The 19,667-nt window shown below is 41.3% G+C and overlaps 1 protein-coding gene across 3 annotated transcripts; it reads right to left on the minus strand.

Annotated features, from left to right (window-relative positions):
• Window positions 1-8,271: 8,271 nt before the first annotated feature.
• Window positions 8,272-19,536, minus strand: CNTF (ciliary neurotrophic factor). Of its 3 annotated transcripts, none has more exons than XM_054725304.1 (3): window positions 18,018-19,536; window positions 16,139-16,599; window positions 8,272-8,469 (listed from the first exon to the last, which is right to left on the minus strand). In XM_054725304.1, exons 1-3 carry the CDS (start codon window positions 18,129-18,131, stop codon window positions 8,457-8,459), a joined length of 588 nt encoding a protein of 195 aa, XP_054581279.1. In that variant the 5' UTR covers window positions 18,132-19,536; the 3' UTR covers window positions 8,272-8,456. The 3 variants fall into 3 exon arrangements, with proteins under 3 accessions (XP_054581279.1, XP_054581278.1, XP_008147123.2); XM_054725303.1 differs by lacking the exon at window positions 8,272-8,469 and adding an exon at window positions 11,491-13,007; XM_008148901.3 differs by lacking the exon at window positions 8,272-8,469 and having other exon boundaries at window positions 15,913-16,599.
• Between the last annotated feature and the right edge of the window lie 131 nt (window positions 19,537-19,667).

Raw genomic sequence — 19,667 nt, forward strand, 5'->3', positions numbered from 1 at the left:
AAAAAAAAAAAAAAAACACGACTGTGCCTGGCTACTAATTAAAGCTTTAGCCCATTCTGTTCCTTTTACCACCTAGATAAATGGTAAGATACCAACCACAGAACCGCCCCACTTTCTGGAGGTACCAATGTAGAACTAAACTGTGCTTCCTCAAACCCTCCTCCGACTGGCCTAACAGAAGCTCAACCCCTTTTCCTAACACCCTGTGCCCAGAAGCCCCACTGTTCTCCATGTTTTGCTGCCTCCCTTGTTGTAAGTAGCCAATAAACCCAACTTAGTTCAAATACAGATGTATTTCTGGTGATCCTTGGCAGGGGGGATCGATAGAGAGGATAGAACATATAAGAGATAAAATACAGCTTTGATGTTGGAATTTTATCAACCTGCTTTCTCAGAATCATTGCCTTGGACCCCAAAAGTTCTCTCTTGGGCTGTATCTAAGTCAGAGGTTTTTGTGGGGGTTTTTTCTAATAGGACCTGACTTACTTGAAGGTCATGAGATAACATAGAAAATATAGTGCATTGCATAAAATAAATATATAAGAATTATTTTTTGTGAAATTTGTCTTAGTAATATATTAAGTTGATCATATAAAATTGCCCATTTCTAATTATTTTTGCCATTTTCTGTGGTTTAAACTAATATATGTATCCAATATACTGGGACACAATATAAAATATATTTCAAATTGTGATCAGTCAAAACATTTAAAAGCCACGGGATGTTTCCAGTGGACGTTTCATGAAGCTTAGCTTTGGAAAAACATGTGTGCGTCCCCACCCCTCTATCTCACCCTGAACTGTCTCCGTGGAAGAGACTTCCTTCTGGGTGTCCTGTTTAGCTCAAGCTCGTCACAGTAAATTGCCATTCTCTAACCTAAGACAGCAATTTCTTGGGGACAGGGTTGAGTTTTGTAATGTTCTTGGAACACAGACCTCATCCCATTTTAACTTAGTCTGGGTCTCTGGTTGTCACAAGAAGCTGGAGTCCCATTAAACCCTAACCTTGGAACCACAGGGCATGCAGGACTGTAACTGGGGGAATAACCTGTGGCCAGGTCTGTTGCCATGAGAACCAAATTTGCGAGACAGGTGCTGAGGTGAAGGGAAGAAGTTTATTTCAATTGCCAGCAATTGGGGAGATGGGGGACTTTTTTTGTCCTCAAAAACCCATCTCTCCCTCTCATCATAGGCAGGCGTTTTTATAAGGAGGGAGAAGGAAAACAGAACAAAGAAATCAGGGCAGGGAGTATAAGGGGGTTTCTGGTGGTTTGCAGTCCTGGAATTCGAGTCCCTGTGGGGGTCTTGGGTCTTGATGAATGTCTTTATTATTGGTGCCTGGAACAGGATGGTCAGCGTTCTGAAACTGATCAAGCGGTGATCAGGTGTGCAGCATACAGGTGTTTCTGAGACCTAATTGATCAGCCTCCATATTCCTAGTAGCCAGTTGTGTAAGTTCAGGGCTGGGTTAAAAATCTTTTTGCTCCTGCCTGGTCAACTGAGAACTGCAACAAAATCTTAGCCAGAGTATAGGGTAAATATATACTGTTGATTAATCAAGTATACGTTCTTAGTAAAAGGGTGGGAAAGGAAAGAGAAAGGAAATTTAAAAATCATATTTTTTATTCTACCCTTGTACACACTTATCAAGACCTCGTCCAAATGAGCCTCTAGCTGTGTGAGCTAATTATGAAAGCACTTAGAGAGACCTAGGTGCCTCACAGTGAGCTTCCTGACCTGGGTGATCTAAGTGAGTCATTTTACTTCCTAGGGTTTCAACTCTAGTTACAAACTGGAATATATCAGGATACTGATGAGATAGCATTGGGGCAAACTCTGAGTCCTGAGAGGAAGAGGCAATTGAAATCCAAATAAGTCAGGACGGTTGAGATGGCTGTCCCTGCTGGTCTGGTGTGGGCACAGTAGAGACTGGTGACACTCCTCAGCCTACTCCAGACTTGTGCTCATTACCATTCAGAGAGACTTCCTCTTCATGCAAATACCTTTACAATAGCATCTCACTTCATCTTCACAAAGTAGAAGATGTACCTCTCATGCTGTGGATGAGGAAACTGACGCTCAGAAAGGTTATAGGACTTGCTGAAAGTCACATGACTTAAATATTAAGAAAAAGAATGGCTCATACCTACTGAGTATTTAGAATTTGCCCTTTGCAAAGATGATTTCATTTAAGTCTATGGAAAAAACAACACAGTTTTAGTTAGGAACTGGGAATATGGTTATTCTATCAGAGAGGAAACTGAGGTTCAGAGAATTTAAGTCGCTTTCACAGAAACCGAAAACTAAGCATAACAACAAAGCTAGGGGCTTAGTCTGGGTCAAATATTGGCCTCTGGTAATTCCTCATGCCTCAGTTTGGTTCTCTATAAAATGTAGTTGGCCTGATAAATTCCTACGTTACTTGAGGAGATTATGTGAGATAATGGATGCAAAGACTTTGGAACATCTTGACCTTCCTAAATTTGACAAATATCACACTAATGCTAGGGGTCTGATTTGCCGCTGCAGTAAGATTGGGACTCTGGGAGTCAAGACAGACAGACAGACCTGGGCTGAAGTCCCAGCATAGCTGCTTACTAACCCTGTGATCTTGGGCAAGTTATCTCACATTTATGAGAACTTATTTCATCTACAAAATGGGGATAATCATATAACTATTATTACAAGGATTAAGGGAGATAATGCAAGGAAATCTTTTAGTACAGTGCCTGGAACGATGTGGAGGTAATTCTGATGGTGGCAGGTGGAGGTGAGTAACAGCGGAGTGCTGGGTACACAAAGATATATGATCAGGATTCACAGTTGAGTGGGTCAGGCACCCACAAAATATAAATTACTCCTTGTGAAAATGTCCGAGCATCAAACAAAACATGGGAAAATGAATGAGGGACACAAATTCGAAGTGGGAGGGCACTGCCAAGGCTTCTGAGATGGAATAGGACTCCTCTCAGCTGGGCACATTTTCAGGTTTGTTCAGTTCTGGCCTGAGAGGATCCTTTCAATAGCAGCTGAAGGCCCATCTCTGATGGTCTCAGTTCATTTCCTGGGATAAGGCCCCCCACCCTCCGGCTGCCAAAACTGAGCTACCCAACCAAGAGGGATGAGGTGGCGATTGGAGCATAATGAAGGTTTTGACATGAGATTAAAAAAAAAAAAAAATTAAGGGCTCAGAATGGACCGCCCTAAAGTCCAAATCTGAACTGCTGTTGAGACCAAAGGAGGTGCTATTAATAATTAGACAGGACATGTTAACTGGAATGTGTCACTCCACTTTTATAGGGGACTTGTTTGCCACAGACTGACCTACCCTGTCACCCTGATCTCTGCCAACTTCTCCCTCTGACACCCACCCACTGATCCCCACGTCATGTCAATTCCTGGCTGTGCCTTTGTCTGTTGAAGACTTACTCATCAATCTAGACTGGGTTCAAGTGTCCTCTCCCCCAAGAATGCCTTTTCATTTGCCCCCTCTCCCCTGACCCTCACATACTTCTCAATCTCCAGGAAGGATGCATGTCTTACTCCTCTTCACCTCCTCAGCAGTATGTGACTAGGAGTGTGTTACTTTGCATGAGCTCTTCGTATGGGGGAGGGATGGCATTATGCTCATCACTTGCTTCCAGAGCTCAGCATCAGACCGAACACCTGGCAGGTGCTCTACTAGAGGTCTTGTGTGGTCCCAGGTGATGAGATCCAGCTACCACCGAATCCTTTTAGGTTGCTTGCCTCTCTTGGAATTCTTAAATGTACTATTATTTCATTAATAAACCAGTTTTAAGCCCTGTTTTGCCCATAATAAGAGCTTGAATAAATGTGAAGATGAATAAAACTCAGTTTTCATTGTCTCAAAATATTCTAGTCAAGTAGACAGATAAAAATAAAAGGGATGGGGAAGGGGGAGGTAGTAGCATGGTGGAAGCGTCCAGTTGCACGTTCCTTTTGGAACTGTGAGAAACAGGGTGGAGAGGCTGCTGAAATTTCATCCCAGCTGATGACAGAATGGGGACTGCTGGACAAGTGTCAGGGAGACCTTCCTTGTGACATTGCAGTGTCTTCTCCTGGAACAAACTTCTCTTAGACACTGGGTTGTTGCTATGTTATAGGCACTGTGATGTAAAACAAAAAGATCTTTCTCCTTATTTTGACTTCCAGAAAGCTTAGACCTAAATTTTGACCCCTTCTACAACATTATTGTTGCTAAATTCAATCTTAGTTCCACCTTTTCTGCCTTTATATTCCCTTCAGATTAACTCATTTTTCAAAGTTTTGTTATATGTATTTGTACAAAACACCATCAATTTTTTTTAAATAAAGGAAATGTATACAGAGCTGAGCAGTTGTGACAGGTGACTGATATATAAGGAAGGGCCTGGTCCACTTCTGAGTCCCACCTCTGAGCCCAGTCCTTATCTCAGCCACAATCTCATACCTCTGGCCTAGGTTGGTCCAAACCCATCCTGTCTTAGTGACTGTTCTCTGTACTTCATAGAGGGGACTGTTGTAACCCAGATGGTCTCTGGTGATCTCAGGAAATTCCTAAAAATTTGACATTGAAAACTAATTTTAAATTTAATTAATTTTTAAAATCAGGTTGGGGATGTAAATAAAAGTGGAATGGTGTATGTTATAAAAAAATGTGTTGAAGCACCAAATGGTTGGGAATTATTAAATTGTAGGCAAACAAACCAGCAGGTTTGGAGCTCAAAAATCAGACTAGGATTCAAGGAATCTCTGTTGAGCTTCATGGTCTAGGGAGTCCAGGGTGGGGAGAGTAGAAAGTAAAGGAAATAAAAGGCATTTAAATCATTCATTCATTCTTAAGAAGAACAACCCTTTACTAAATGCTAAAGATTTAAAAACAAAACAAAACAAAACAAAAAACACAGAAGGGTAAAATATAGAGAAAAACATCTTGTGACCTTGAGTTAAACAAAAAAAATTAGATATGACACTAAAAGCACAATCCATAAGAGAACAGGTTAATAAATTGGACTTTGAAGGACACCAGAATATGTCATCCCAAAATATGCTCTTTGACATAAAAATTATTTTGAGCTAAAAGCAATTAAGGAGCAGCAAAGGCAAAAAAAAAAAAAAAGCTCCTCCTTTTTGACCTAAAGGCAAATTCTTTTTACTGGAGACAGACTCTTAATCAACCCAGAGATGCACCAGGGGAATCTGCAAAGAAAAGAAACCTTCCTCCATCAGTTTACCTTCCCAGAGGCAGTTTCCCTTTGTCCTGTCTTTTCTCAAAAAATGTGTTCTGCCCCATGGAAGATGCTAGATAAGCTGGAATCTCAGCCGCCACTTGAGTGACTTTTGGTACATGTTTCTCCCACATCACGTGTGCTGCATGCTTTAATAAACAGTTTTCCCCTTGTTCATTCTTCTTTTTGTTAAGAGTCCCAGCTGAAGACCTAAGAGGAGTAGGAATAAAGTCTTGCTCCCTTACAACTTCCTCAAAACTTAGAAGAACTTAAAGCTCCAAAGCATAACGTTCATATAAATATGGGTAAACGCACAGGACTCCCAGGCTGGGAGCCTGCTTTTGCAAAGGAAGCTTTATTGAAACACAGCCACACTCGTTTGTTCCCATACTGTCTGTAACTATTTCCATGCTACAATGCTAGAGTCTACAACAGAGATCTTGTAGCACCCACGCCTAAAAATATTTGCTATCTGGCCCTTTAAGAAATAGTTTGTTAACCTTTCAGATTAAGCACAGACTGTCCAACAGAAGCCAAAATGTATTCATCCTTTCAACACCATGGTAACCAAGTGGGGACTGAGACTGTCAGACAAACCAGCCCTCCTGTCATACCAGGGAAGATGCAGCCCCTGCCTCCAAGGAGCCCACATGCCAGCAGGAGAGAGGCATACACACAAACAGTTAATACGCAGTGTGCTAAGTCCCATTATGGTGATGTAAAGAAAAAGTATGGCTTGTACACCCAAACACCTCAATTTGAATACCAGTTCTGCCAGTTATCAGTTCTGCAATGTTGGGTGAGTCATTTAACCTTTCTGAGCTTTGGTTCTCTTCTCTGTTAAGTGGAAATGATTACATCAAGTGTGATGGGGTGTTGTGAGGATTACTGAGCTGCAGAGCATCTAGTTTAATGTCAGAATTCAAACTGATCATTGTTAGTGGCAGTGGTAGTCACAGTAGTCAGAAGTAGATGCAGTAGTGATAGATGATGTATAAGGTACAGTCACAGCAAAGATAGGTGTATTGACCAGGGATGTTTTCACAAAGAAGTTGAAATATGATCTGAATCTTAAAGCAGAACAGGACTTACTCATGTGGAGAGGGAGGTAGTGGGACAAAAAAAATAAATAAATAAACCCTTTTGGGGAGATGCAAATTTGCCCAAGATGAGAGAGGGGGTGGGGTGGTTTTCTGATATACCTTAGGTCTACTAAACTCTGGTGACTGTCGGGATAGAGGAGGCTCTGCGCTTGGATTTAGACAAGGGACCCTTGCATTTCCCTGTAGGACTAAGGCAGAAGTGACCTGACCCCTGGTGATTTTTCCTTCTTTCCTTCCCCTTCCTTCTTATTGTGGTCTCTTTTACGCTGACTATAAGAGGGTCACTGATCTAAAACCGTAAATGGCCCTACTGGTTTGGCCAGTAGATAGAGTGTTGGCCTGTAGACTGAAGGGTCCTGGGTTTGATTCCAGCCAAGGGCACATGCCTGGATTGAGGGCTCTATCACCAGTGTGTGTGTGTGTGTGTGTGTGTGTGTGTGTGTGTGTGTGTGTGTGTGTGTGGTGGGGGGGGGGGGGGGGGGTCATGCAGGACGCAGCCAGTCAATGATTCTCTCTCATCATTGATGTCTCTATCTCCCTCTCCCTTCTTCTCTGAAATCAATAAAAATATATTTTAAAAAAATAAAACTAAAACCGTGAATGCTTTCGCATCGCCTATAGAATGAATCTAAAATTCAAGGCCCTTACAGTAGAGCCCAGTCTTCATATAGAACTTAATACAATTCCCAGCTATTCCTCACCCCACTCCTTCCTCCATATATTTTTAAATTTTATTTATTGATTTTAGAGTGAGAGGGAGAAAGAGAGAGGTTTGTTGTTCTAGGCTTTGCATTTTTAGCTTCCAATTTTGCCAAATTTCTGATCAAAAGTTATCAAATCCTTTCAAATCTGTCAGATTTCAGCATAACTAAATATTTCTGGCTATATTAAATAATTGCATGGACTCTAGAGGATGTGCAGGTCCTTGTCTTCTAGGGTTATTTCCTCTGAGAGCCGAAAGAAATAATTGGCTGAAACCGGTTTGGCTCAGCAGATAGAGCGTCGGCCTGTGGACTCAAGGGTCCCAGGTTCGATTCCAGTCAAGGGCATGTACCTTGGTTGCGGGCACATCCCCAGTAGGGGGTGTGCAAGAGGCAGCTGATCAATGTTTCTCTCTCATCGATGTTTCTAACTCTCTATCCCTCTCTCTTCCTCTCTGTAAAAAATCAATAAAATATATTAAAAATATAAATAAATAAATAAATAAATAAATAAATAATTGACAGCCTGCTCCTCCCAGTGAAACTGAGGGTCCTATGACTTCCATTAAATTTAGTTTTAAATTCTAAATTTAAATTTTAGCTCTAGAAACCATCTCTCTCTTTTTCCTTCTATAACCCTTAGAGACCTAACGTTGCCCCCTGCTCATCAGCGACCCCCAGGCAGCAGAAGACAGTGCCTGGACTTGACTAATGGTCCCATGGTCAGGACCTCTGCAGGCTAAAGATAACATCTTGACCTAAGTTATATTTCAGCTCCTGAGCCCTGAGGTGGAATGACCCTCTGGCTACTTCCCAACAGAGGGACACTGAAACAGACCTTAGAACTGTCCTCAAGACCTGAAGAAATGATTAACTATCCTTACCTCACTTCTGATCAATCAGCTCTCAACAACCCGAATCTCGAACCCATGGTGACTTGTGATTTTGCCCTATACAATCTATTACCTAAAGGCCATCGGGGAGTTTGGGCTTTGAGTATTAGCTTCCCGTTCTGCTGGATGGTGCCATTCATAAATAAATAGCCAATATTTCTCCACTGCAATATTTCTCGGTGCCTAGTGTTTGGCTCTCTCAGCCCTGGGTGGATGAACTCTTTCTGTTCGATAACACCAGGCAGGCAAAAAGTCAAGCCAAGCCTTTAGGGCACAGGCAACAGCTATCCCTGGGAAAGACAGGATAAAACCCAATTGGTCTTACAGCCTTTTGTTTTAGGTACTTCTCACATCTTTAATTTTTTTATTAGCCTATTACAGGAGATTCTTGCTTTTCATTACCTGCTCAGATGACCAAAGTTATTTTGGGATTCTTCTAGAGCTGTTTTTTACAGTAAGTTTGTTTTTTAAGAAGCTTCTGCAAATCAAAGAATACATTCCATCATCCCCAAGAGGTTTAGGATTCCCTCTCTAAGGAAGGGCCCTGGAGGTGAAATTAAAGTTTTTATTTAATGGCTGTTAGAATTTTAAATTATTTTGACTAAGTTGGTTGGTTTTACTCAAAAGAAAGATGAGGCGGGACCAAAATATTTTCTAGAGTTCCTTAGGAAGGAGCTTTTGGGGACTTTTAGAGGATGAAAATCCATGTTAAATATAAGTTTTGGCCCTGGTCAGATAGCTCAGTTGGTTAGAGCATCGTCCTGATATACCAAGGTTGTGGGTTCGATCCTTAGACAGGGCACATACAAGTATCAACCAATGAAAGCATAAATGAGTGGAATAACAATTTGATGTTTTTCTCTCTCTCCCTTTCTCTCTCAAATCAATAAATTAAAAAAAAAAATTTTTCTTAAAGATAAATTCTCCTGAAAGGTGTCACAGCTGGGCAAAAAAAGACAAAAGGGATGTCAGTCAAAAGCCCCAGGGAGTTTATCTGCAAGCTCATTAGTTTTGGGAGTGGGAGTGGGCCTGGAAAACAGGTTTATAGAACTTATGCCTGGGTGCTCCCCTATGAAATCTTTTTCTTATTGGTTGGCCAAGGAAGTTGCACAATAATAAGTGAGTTTAGATTTCTTTTTGTTTAGTCTAGAATTTGCTTTTTAGTTTCAAATTTGTTTCTTGAAGGGAGGCTATCTTTGAACCATTGAATTTCTTAGGGGCCTCTAAATATCACTCAGCTTGTTTAGCAGAGCTAAGATTTTCTAATTGTGCATGTAAACATATTAATTTCAGAATCTCAAAAGATACCCAAAGTGGCCACTGTAATTTCAAACTGTCCTTATCAGAAGTCCATCAAGGCAAATATTTAGCAGAGGACAGCCTATAAAATCAGCTGGCATTGTAGAATGAATGAATGTCGTTGTCATTCCATAAACAGACTTAGAAAGAGGGCACCCGTTACTAGAACCAGTATCAGAGGAGCCAAGAATTAAAGCTCTGAACCAATAGAACTCACCACTGGAATCCTGAAGCAGTCAGGAAGCTGACTGAGCACCAAAGGCTCAAGAAGGTAACCTTGCTGGAATCCAGCGGCAGCACCAGATTCCATGATACTGACACCATATATGTCAAAAGGATGTGAAGAGTTTGGAGGCTTTGGCTAGAAATAAATGATAAAGATTTATTCAAGGGTCTTAGAGTTTGCCAACTTGGAACACAGCTAGGCAAAAACCCAAAGTGTTCCAAAAAAGAAAAGTTAAGGGTTTTTTTTACTAAAAAGTGCATTGTTGAGAATAATCAGTCCTATATTCTTAGCCCTAGGATTGGTCCAGGACGGTTATTAGTCAAATGTTGGGCAGTCTGGTGATAGATGTCAGGAGGTCTGGATACGTGCATCCTTTAGGGAGTATTATGAGAGTTATCTACAGGACTGAAAAGTTCAAAAAGTTTAAGTTCCCAGGCTAGTCAGAGCAAGAATGCTCAACTTTCATAATGTCAATCATTTTAGTATCTTGGTTAAAGTAGAGTTTGTGTTGAGTTGCTATTCCCAGGCTCCCAAAGGCTGATTGGAGATAAGGATGCTAGAGAGCACTGGGTGAAGAGTAAAAAGAATGTAAACAGAGATACCCAATGTTTCCTAAGATGAAGTTGGTCTAACGGGGAAGCAGGAAGGTGCAGTGGGGAGGGAATGTCCCGGACTAAGTTCTTATTCTTCTATTTTCTAGTTGGGACACTGGAACGGATTACTGAACCTTTCTGACTCCATTGTGCTGTGTTTAATGTTGGGGTAGAAATAAATGAAGTTTGAGTTCCTTCCTGTATTAACAGGAGGGTGCTGACATATGGCAGGACAGCTATACGTCCAAATGCAGGCTTTAACACATCCTGGGTGGTGCCTTGGTTTGCATGTTTCCTTGGCTATCCAAAGAGCCTGCCAGGCTTCTCCAGAACTTGTCTGACCCGCCTATTGTGAAAGCCATCTTCTGGGTGTAGTGAACAGCCTGAGTCTCAACTCTTCACAGGCAGATGACTCCTGGAGGCTGTGTGAGACTGGGTCAGTCTCTAGTGGCCAAAGGCCCACACTCAGGGCAGAGTGTAAGTCTAGGCTGTGACCAGATGGATCCTGGGAAACAGCTGGTATTTCTCTGAGAAACTTACAGAACTCTCTCCTCAGTCTGAAGTCTTACATTAATCCAAGCTATTCCAGACCTTAAATACACTGGATGTTTGTATGTCATTTATAAGCACTTTCAGATACTCAAGTTTGTCTAAATCATGTGACGACCTATGAAGATAGTATTTGTCCTGTTTCATACATGAGGAAGCTCAGAAAAAGTGACTTGTCCCAAAGTTTAGAGACTTCATAGAACTTGCCATAGAGCAAGATTTGGTACAAGTAGGCACTGGCTTTGTCCAAAAATAAGTGAATTTCAGGATAAGATGACCTCAGTTACTAGGTGTTCCATGGCAGTGGGGTGGAGTGACCTTCGGAGACAGAACTAAAACTGCAGTCCTATCAGATAGCACTGGAGCAGGGGGCTTAGATCAGTAGTGTTCATTCTCATTCCCCTCATTGTGAAAGAGAGATCGTATCTCAGAGGATTAAATGACATGAAATAGTGTAGAGATGCCTGACATAAGTAAATGCAGTACTCATATTATGCCACCTTAAACAGGTAGATGAAAACACAGAATCTATTAGCAACTTTTCATATTTTCCCCTATGCGATTTTCCACAACTCAGTTTCTATCCTCAAACTGACCAGAAATGAGGTAGTCAAGAGTTCTTCTGTCTTTGAAAGGTTTGATTGGAGTTCAAATACTTGAGATTAAACCATATTAAAGAAAACCTTCCCCATCTGCAAGCCAGCTGGCGGGTATAAGGGCAGTCTGCCTTTTCTAAGCTGAGTGGCCTGCAGAGATTTACCCAAGGGCCTGGCTTCATGGAGATTTACCCAGCACGCCTGATTGAGCCTGGCCTGGCTGGGAAGATTACAAAGTTGAAATCACTTGAAATTCCTCTTGTTCATCCAAAGATACAGAAATAAAAGAAGCAAACTCATGATCTTGCTGAGGTGAGATCTTTATTGTGAGCCTTTCCTGCATCTTTTATTTTCTATTTGCCCAAAATTGATCCACCCAAGTACTATAAGAGTCACATGCATGTGGATTTTCTTATCTCATGCCCCACACACATTACATCAAAAGAACAAATTATATTTTTTTGTCTTTATTTATCTGTAGACCTTTGAGCTCTATAGAAGCTTTTAAGCAGATAGAGGAAATTTTTGTCACATTCATTTTTTTAATGTACCATCATCAGAGGATTCATTCTTGAATCTGAGGCTTCAAGCCTAGGTGGAATGAGACAAGAGGCCAAACCATTCTTTTAAATGTCCTGGCCTAAACAATGCTGGCGACACACATTAATGCACATAGACACCCATGCACACAATAATTGAAGTTATATCCAAATTCTATTTTCTTTCTCCTTTTCCTCTTCACCAACCCCTTTTCTCATCCTGATGAAAGCTCCTTTCCCCATCACCACCTTATTCTCAGCTATTTCACAAGGTGAGGATTTACAAAAACCATTCTAAACATTTCAGATATGTCTCCCTGAAATATTTACTTGTCCTCTCATGGTTTGACCAGCAGTCACCACGATGAGTCATCCGTTGGGCTTTAATCCACAGCGGCCTGAAATAACAGCCATACCAGGGCTATGACTTTACACTTTCCATTTTTATTAAAACTCTCACTTCCCTCAAACTTGATTATCTTAAAGCTAATTTTATTCTATGCTTGGCCTTCAAGTTTGTACTAATTTGCAAATCTTTTCCAAATGGCTCTCAGGAGGAAGTTATCAACTCTCACACATGTGATTCTTTGACAGTCAGGAAAACAGTCTCTTTCCCCATGAAGGGAGCATTTCTGGAAACAGTGGGATGGAAGGAATCTTCTTTGCAAAATAAGGATTAGGGGCAAAAAACTAAATTTGTGCGTTTTAATCATACACACATATAGGATATCGTTATATGTACATACTTATATATATATATAGTTTATATGTATATAAAAATATTATTTCCCCAGAGATCCTATCCATATACAGATCTGAGGAAAAGAGTTGAAATCTAAAGATCAAAAATCTCTTTTGGATTGTGGATGGTTAAAAATATATAGACTCGGAGTGTCACCATTTTCCCTTTGTTATAGAATAGGCACCTATAGCCCTGGCTTAATGTCAACCCTTCATTCAGTCTGTTTCATCCACTTCAGGTGAGCATGATGTGATGTCTAACATGCAGACCCATGCATGTTCATGTCTTTATTATTATAGCTAAGTGCTCATTTCCCCCTCCTGCGAGTTTCTTGAAGAAATGATACAAAGCACAGTGCTGGAGGTGCACTCAACAGACCTGCTCCTATTTCCCCCCAGTCAGTGGTTAGTACTTACACCTTTTCTGGACTCTCTGCCACTTCAAATGTGCCTCTTATGCATAAACATTCCTTCACGTGCAACTCAGCAGAGCTTACGCCATGCTCCATGGATCCCTGAAACTTCTGCAGGTGTCTGCGCTGCAACATCCAAATACAGAAGCAAAACCCTTGAAGAGGGGTCATGCCTTTCAGATTTAGCAAGTTTGTAATGTTATTTATTTCCCATTAAGAAATTTTCTAGTCACCTTTCTCCATTAAACAAAGAGCCCAAAATACTACATAAACTTAAGAACTTCACGTCAATAAGCAGCACTTTATCAAAAATACTGCTTGTAAGCAGAAGAAACAATTTAAATAGGAAAAGCTTGAATTAAATAAACCTCTATGCACTCACTGGGGGACTATCGATCTACACCAAAATCACAAATGAAATAAAACCAAACAATAATCCTCAAGGGGGTAGCTGGTCCTCTATGGATATTATTGCCTCACATTCTTCTTTTTACTGTTTCTGTCATGATTTCTGTTGATTTGGTACTCATCCAACCACTGAGACACAACTAACACTCCAGGAAGAAGTGATTTCTGGTCCTCATTGAGCTCCTTCTTTTTTAAAAACATATTTTAATGATTTTTACAGAGAGGGAGAGGGATAGAGTTAGAAACATCAATGGGAGAGAAACATCAGCTGCCTCCTGCACACCCTACACCGGGAATCAAGCCTGCAACTAAGGTACATGCCCTTGACCGGAATCAAACCCAGGACCCTTCAGTCTGCAGGCCAACACTCTTATTCACTAAGCCAAACTGGTAAGGGCGAGCTCCTTCCTTTAATTCCATAACATTTAAACCCATGCCTTACACCTCCAACCTAGTATTGATCTCTTATATGCATACAACCTTGTTTCCATACTAGACAACAGGGCCTTACTTCCCTTGTATTGCCTTAATTTCTACCAGAGTTTTCACATAATATTGACTTCATGCACCCATGTGGGAAAGGTCCTAAGGTAAGTCACCCATTCCACCTCATGCAATCTATGTGAACTAGCTCTCTCTGACTCATGGCCCATTTAAGAACACAAGAAAACCTCAAATAGGTAAATGAAATTTATTTGGACCCCCAATCCAAGGTCTTGCGTCTTAATTGATTGGGGTTATGAAATGATACACCTACCTGAGAACTTTTGGATTCCCATTTGTACTAGTTCATAGGCCCAACTGCCAGTGAACTTTTCCATTAATGCCCTCGTTTACTGGTGGGCACTTGTCCTACTCTTTCTCTCAAGGACATTAAACACAGAGTGCTTCCGCTTTGTTGTGAAGCATGGAGGCTTTGCTGTGTATTGTTTTAGTAGCACTGGCTCTCCCACTGGGGACAGAGTGGGCCTCACCCTCTCCTCATGACTAAGTCCAGAGAATGTGTAGTGAAGTAGTTCCGTGACTTTTTAACCTGAGCAGTATTCCCCCCATCGTCCATGAATGCTTGGGTTCGTAACTGTATTGCAGCATTGCTGATTACAATAAATGTATGCTCAACCCCGAACTCACCAACATTGGACACTTGGAAGCATGAAGCATTACCGCACACCCCCAGCTTCCCAAGTTTAGAAGTTAGGTGAGCCTAATCTTTTCCCCAAGCAGAATCTTAACAGCTCTACTGCTCTCTTCTTTGACAAGTATGGACAACATTGACACTAACATTGTGCCCTGCAGGACATGTACAGTAGTCCCCCTCATCTATGGGGAGACATCCAAGACCTCCAGAAGATGCCTGAAATGCAGATAGTAGAGAACCCTGTTTTTTCTTAACAATAAAAGATGAACAATAACGAAGAATAAAACAATTATAACAATAGCCTGTAATAAACGTTAAGTGAATGTGATCTCTCTCTGATAACTGAGATGGCTAACTGACTAATGGGAGGGTCAGTGTATACAGCGTGGCCACCCTGGACAAAGGAATGATTCATGTCCAGGGTGGGATGGAGCAGGCTGCATGAGATTTCATCACAGTACTCAGGACAGCACACAGCTTGAAACTTATAAATTGCTTATTTCTGGAATTTTCCATTTAATATTTTTGTACTGCAGTTGACCATGGATAACTAAAACCATGGAAAGTGAAACTGCAGATAGTGGGACTACCGTAAAGTGGTTGTTTGTTCAGTGCTAGGGATATACTCCATGGATCCATTTTCCAACCCTCTGTGGCAAAGGTACAGTGATAGAGGTTCATATCAGGCCTCTAAGCGAAGGGCATAGAGGCTCTTAAGTCAGAAAGATCTGGGTTCAAACTTAGTGTACCATTTGCTAGGTGGGTCATCTCAAATAAATTATATGTTTCTGTGAGCCTGTTACCTCATCTGCCAAATGGGAATAACACCACGTCCCTCATCATGGTTGTGAAAATGGTAATATACATAAAGCCCCTGGCATATTGCTTCAATATAGTAGATACTCAATAAGTGTTAGTAACTATTTTTATTATCCAAGAGTTTGAATTGGATAGAGTCCATGATTCTTAATTTCCTGGTATAGTCAGTCCTCTTAGTAGAGTCTTCCAGAACTAGAGTTAAAAATATACGTGGCCTATGAGGCTGTTAAATGTCAAAATGTCTGTAGAGGTTACTTAGTGGGTAGAAAGGTTAGAGCACTGAGGTGGAACAATGGCGCCCCTGCCCCGTTCCCATACGGCCCCAGCATCACCTCCATCCTCCCAATTAAACCTGCATTCCCATTTGTCCAGTTCTCCAACCCTACTCGATGAAAATGCCTGTGGTCTCAAAGGTTTTAAAAAACTTAAGAATGGGAAAGTGAGGCCTCAGAAAACTATAAATATTCCATTAGAAAAGAAAGGAAGAAAGAGATGGGTAACTGCTACTTTTGTTGTTGTTATTGATCTTCACCCAAGGACATGCTTAGAGAGAGGAAGGGAGGCAGAGACGAAGGGAAGGAAAGACAGAGAGAGAGAGAGAAGAGAGAGAAACAGAGAGAGAGAGAGAGAGAGAGAGAGAGAGAGAGAGAGAGAGAGAGAGAGAAAGAGAGAGAGAGAGAGAGAGAGAGAGAGAGAGAGAGAGAAAGAGAGAGAACTTCAATCAGCTGCCTTCTTTCTATATGTGCCCCAACCAGGGATTGAACCAGCAACCCAGATATGTGCCCTGACCAGGAATCAAATCAGCAACATTTTAGTGCACAAGATGACGCTCAACCAACTGAGCCACTCCAGTCGGACTAACTGCTATATTTTCTTGTCATTAGTAATATACCGGCTTTCATGTGCTGAGATCCCAGTCTGATGAGAAGAAATGACACGAAGGTCATGGATGGACCTCACTGTCCACTGGGAAAGCTCTTGGAGCACCTTTAGGCCCCACAGCTTCTTTTCAAAGAGACCACCGTCTCCAACAATTTCAGGCATCGCATCAGCCTCACTGGGGGGGATCTTGAGTTCCAGGAGCGTCATTAATTCCTCCAGCTGGTAAGCAAAGGCAGCAACTTGGAGTAGAAGGGTATGTATTGCTTGATGGAAGTCACTGTTAGCTGGAGTAAAATGCATCCGTTGGTCATCTAAAAGCCTGATCAACATACCATGGAAGGTACGATAAGCTTGGAGGTTCTCTAGGAGTCGCTCTGCCTCAGACAGCTCACTCCACCGATCAGTGCTTGCCATTGGCACACCATCCACAGAATCCAGGTCCATGTCCTTGTTCAGACCCTGATGTTTCACCTGGCCAAGGATACAGAAAAACATCACATTCTCAATTAAATAACCCCTAAATCTCATATAAAATCTTATTCACCTCCCTGGTCATGGACCCAAATGATAAAGAAAATAAAATGTAGAACAGAAACTCTTGATTCAGGGTCCATGATTGGACTTTCGGGAGATACTGTCCCTGAAATTATACAAATTGCTTTGACTACCTGTTTATTTTTCTTGGGAGACTCTGCCATTTTCCTTAGGTTTTCAAGGTTGAAAACCACTGTCTGGAGTAACTTTTCCTTCCCACTTCAAACTTCCTCCTGGGCATTTTAATCATACTGAAGTTTTAAAGTATTTTAAACATACTTGAAGACACTGGCCACAGCGAGGAAGCCCTAGAATGTAGCCATAGGATTTTTCTAATTGTCTCTTCTCTATTGCCCACTCTCCGTAGTGAGGACAATCCTTTAGAGCAGCCATCGCCAACTGGTGGTCCGTGAGGTCCGAAAAGTTGGCGACCACTGCTTTAGAGGATTCAGTGGAAATCATTTGGAAAAACTAGTGGGGCTGTGCAGATACTCTCCAAGGGTCTGGAGTGTTTTCACAGCAATTCTTAGGTAGAGAATCTTCCACTATCAGAAAACCAATCTGGAACCCATGGTTAAGGCTTTAAGAATATAATACTCCCCAGAGAATCTTCTAGGAAACGCTCTTGATAGTGTAGGTGACCTTTCTGTTTAGATCCAGAAATACATTTTTCCTTTTATATTGATTTTAGAGAGGGAGGAATGGAAGGAGAGACACATCAATGTGAGACACATCGATTGGTTGCCTCCTGTACATGCCCCGACTGGGGATCAACCCTGAAAGCTAGGTATACCCTGACCAGGAATGGAACCCTCAACCTTCTGGTGCATGGGACAATGCGCCAAACCATCAAGCCAGGGCACTCCAGAAACACTTTTGATGTGTTTAATTAAAAAGTGGGTGGCTAATATTATATAGGAGAAATTGATTTGGTTTACACTGCACTTCCCCCAATCCTATAAACCTTACTCTGCCTTTCATTTACATAGTTCAAAAATTCAGAACAACCTATATGACGAACCCAATCTTAGGGGGCTCATGGTTAATCTATTCTGGTAGAATTCAGATTGTAGGCAATCAAATTAGGAACAGCCTCCAAGACATATAGCCAACCCTACCTAGCGACCCATGGATATTTTCTTACTCAGGAACAAATCTCCTAAAAAAACTAGAGAAAGGAAATAAACTCATGTAAGTTTCCTTAAGGATAGGGGCCATGTCAAGTGATATGTGCCCACTATACAACTGACTGTATTAGGGCTTTCATAATTGGAAATGGGGCTGAAGCATGATGGTAAAGGGTTGGATCAGAATAGATGAAGTCAAAATAGACAACAGCAAAATAGGCAACTTACATAAGATTCCATAAGAGCCGTCAGGTCTGAACGAATCTTTCTTGCTAGCCAGATGGAGCGGCTACAGAGATCCCGACGGTGAGGGGTCAGCGATGAGTGCTCTGCGAAAGCCATCCCCTAACTCAACTGTCCCAGGAAACAAGTGAGCTGAGTTTGTTTCTGTCTACACTGTTCCAAATAAGAAATGTGACACTCAGACTAAATCCACTGGGCATTCTCTAATGGAATGGCGTTCCCTACCCCCACCCCCTGCCTGACTCAGAGGTGGCAGCAAATTCCTGGCTGTGGATTTTTGTGCCTGTGGAATCAAAGGCCCCTTTTACTCAGCTTTTTTCCTGCAGCGTCTGCCTCCATCTCTCTCCTCCACTGAGTGCCTAGCCTACTTGTTTTTATGTCATTGTTTTGCTTTTGCACTTAGCAACAAGGTCACTATCACACTAATCCTCATGATACCTAATGTAATCTATTTTATATACACATATCAGTTCATTTTATTACACTCTCCCTTGTGCTATGTCCTTTTCTTTTTCTTTTTGGCCTGGTAGTCTTCAATATTACAGCATTATTACTGATATAGCTGCCATTTATTAAGTACCTATCCTGGGCCAGGCACTGCTCAAGGCTGTAAAGCCTTTGATCTTCAGAATGATTCTGAGATAAGTATTATTTACCTCATCTTACATAAACAAAGTTTATGTGAAAAAGGTCCTTTAAAATATACAGCTTCTTTTTACTCCCATCCTTTTGCTGTGTATTTAAAGTTAACTTACATTTGATTAAAAATGAGCTAAGAAGTCATCTCTGATCTCAATCACAGTGCCTTCCTCATAGCTACAGGATGAAGAAGATACTGTTTAGGCCTGTTCTTTTCCAAAGGACAGTCAACACCCAACCCTGACATGGTAACATTACTAAGGCAGTCTCACTCAAGTGACAACATGTTTTTCTTTTTCTTCCTTATCGCAGTATACCACATGCTTCTTAACAAAATAAGATGAGTTGGGCTTTGAAATGAGGGCAAAAGAGTTTCAAAGCAGCTGTAGAGTTGCTATTCTATTGCACTTAACTCAGCAGGTTAGAGGATGGTGCTAACTGGCAGAAGTTGCAAGTCTCAACTGCAAATGAATTAATTAGCTTTCACTATTTCCTATCATAGACATTGCCTCTAAATTGAAACATGCCTTCTCAGGTGCAAATGTCCATAGGTAAATAAGAGGAAAACAAGAGAGAAAGAAATGAAGCATGGGTGGCTGTCACAGTAGCCTTTCACTTAGATAAAAGGATACTATTTTTTTTTAAAGTTAGTACTTTGTCAGCTCATCACATGGCATATCAGCATCATAAATCAAGAACTAAACAGTCAAAAGTTAACCCCACCCCCCGATTTTCCACAGAGCAAACAGTATCTGCCACATAAAGCCTGCTCCAAGGGCACCTGGTTTTCTTATTTAGCTGCATCAACTGTTTCACCCTGGGACAACTGTCACTCAGTACAACCAAGGAAGACCAGTTGCTTCCATGAAGACATTTTTATTTTCTTCTTTACATACTTATTTTGGATATGTCTTACCTAGATTAAGAGAAAACAAGAATTTGAAAAGCAGAGTATCCCTTTTATTATTATAATTTCTTTTTACATAACTTTTCAAC

The sequence above is a fragment of the Eptesicus fuscus genome, chromosome 13 (genome assembly GCF_027574615.1).
Source record: "Eptesicus fuscus isolate TK198812 chromosome 13, DD_ASM_mEF_20220401, whole genome shotgun sequence".
NCBI lineage: Eukaryota > Metazoa > Chordata > Mammalia > Chiroptera > Vespertilionidae > Eptesicus > Eptesicus fuscus.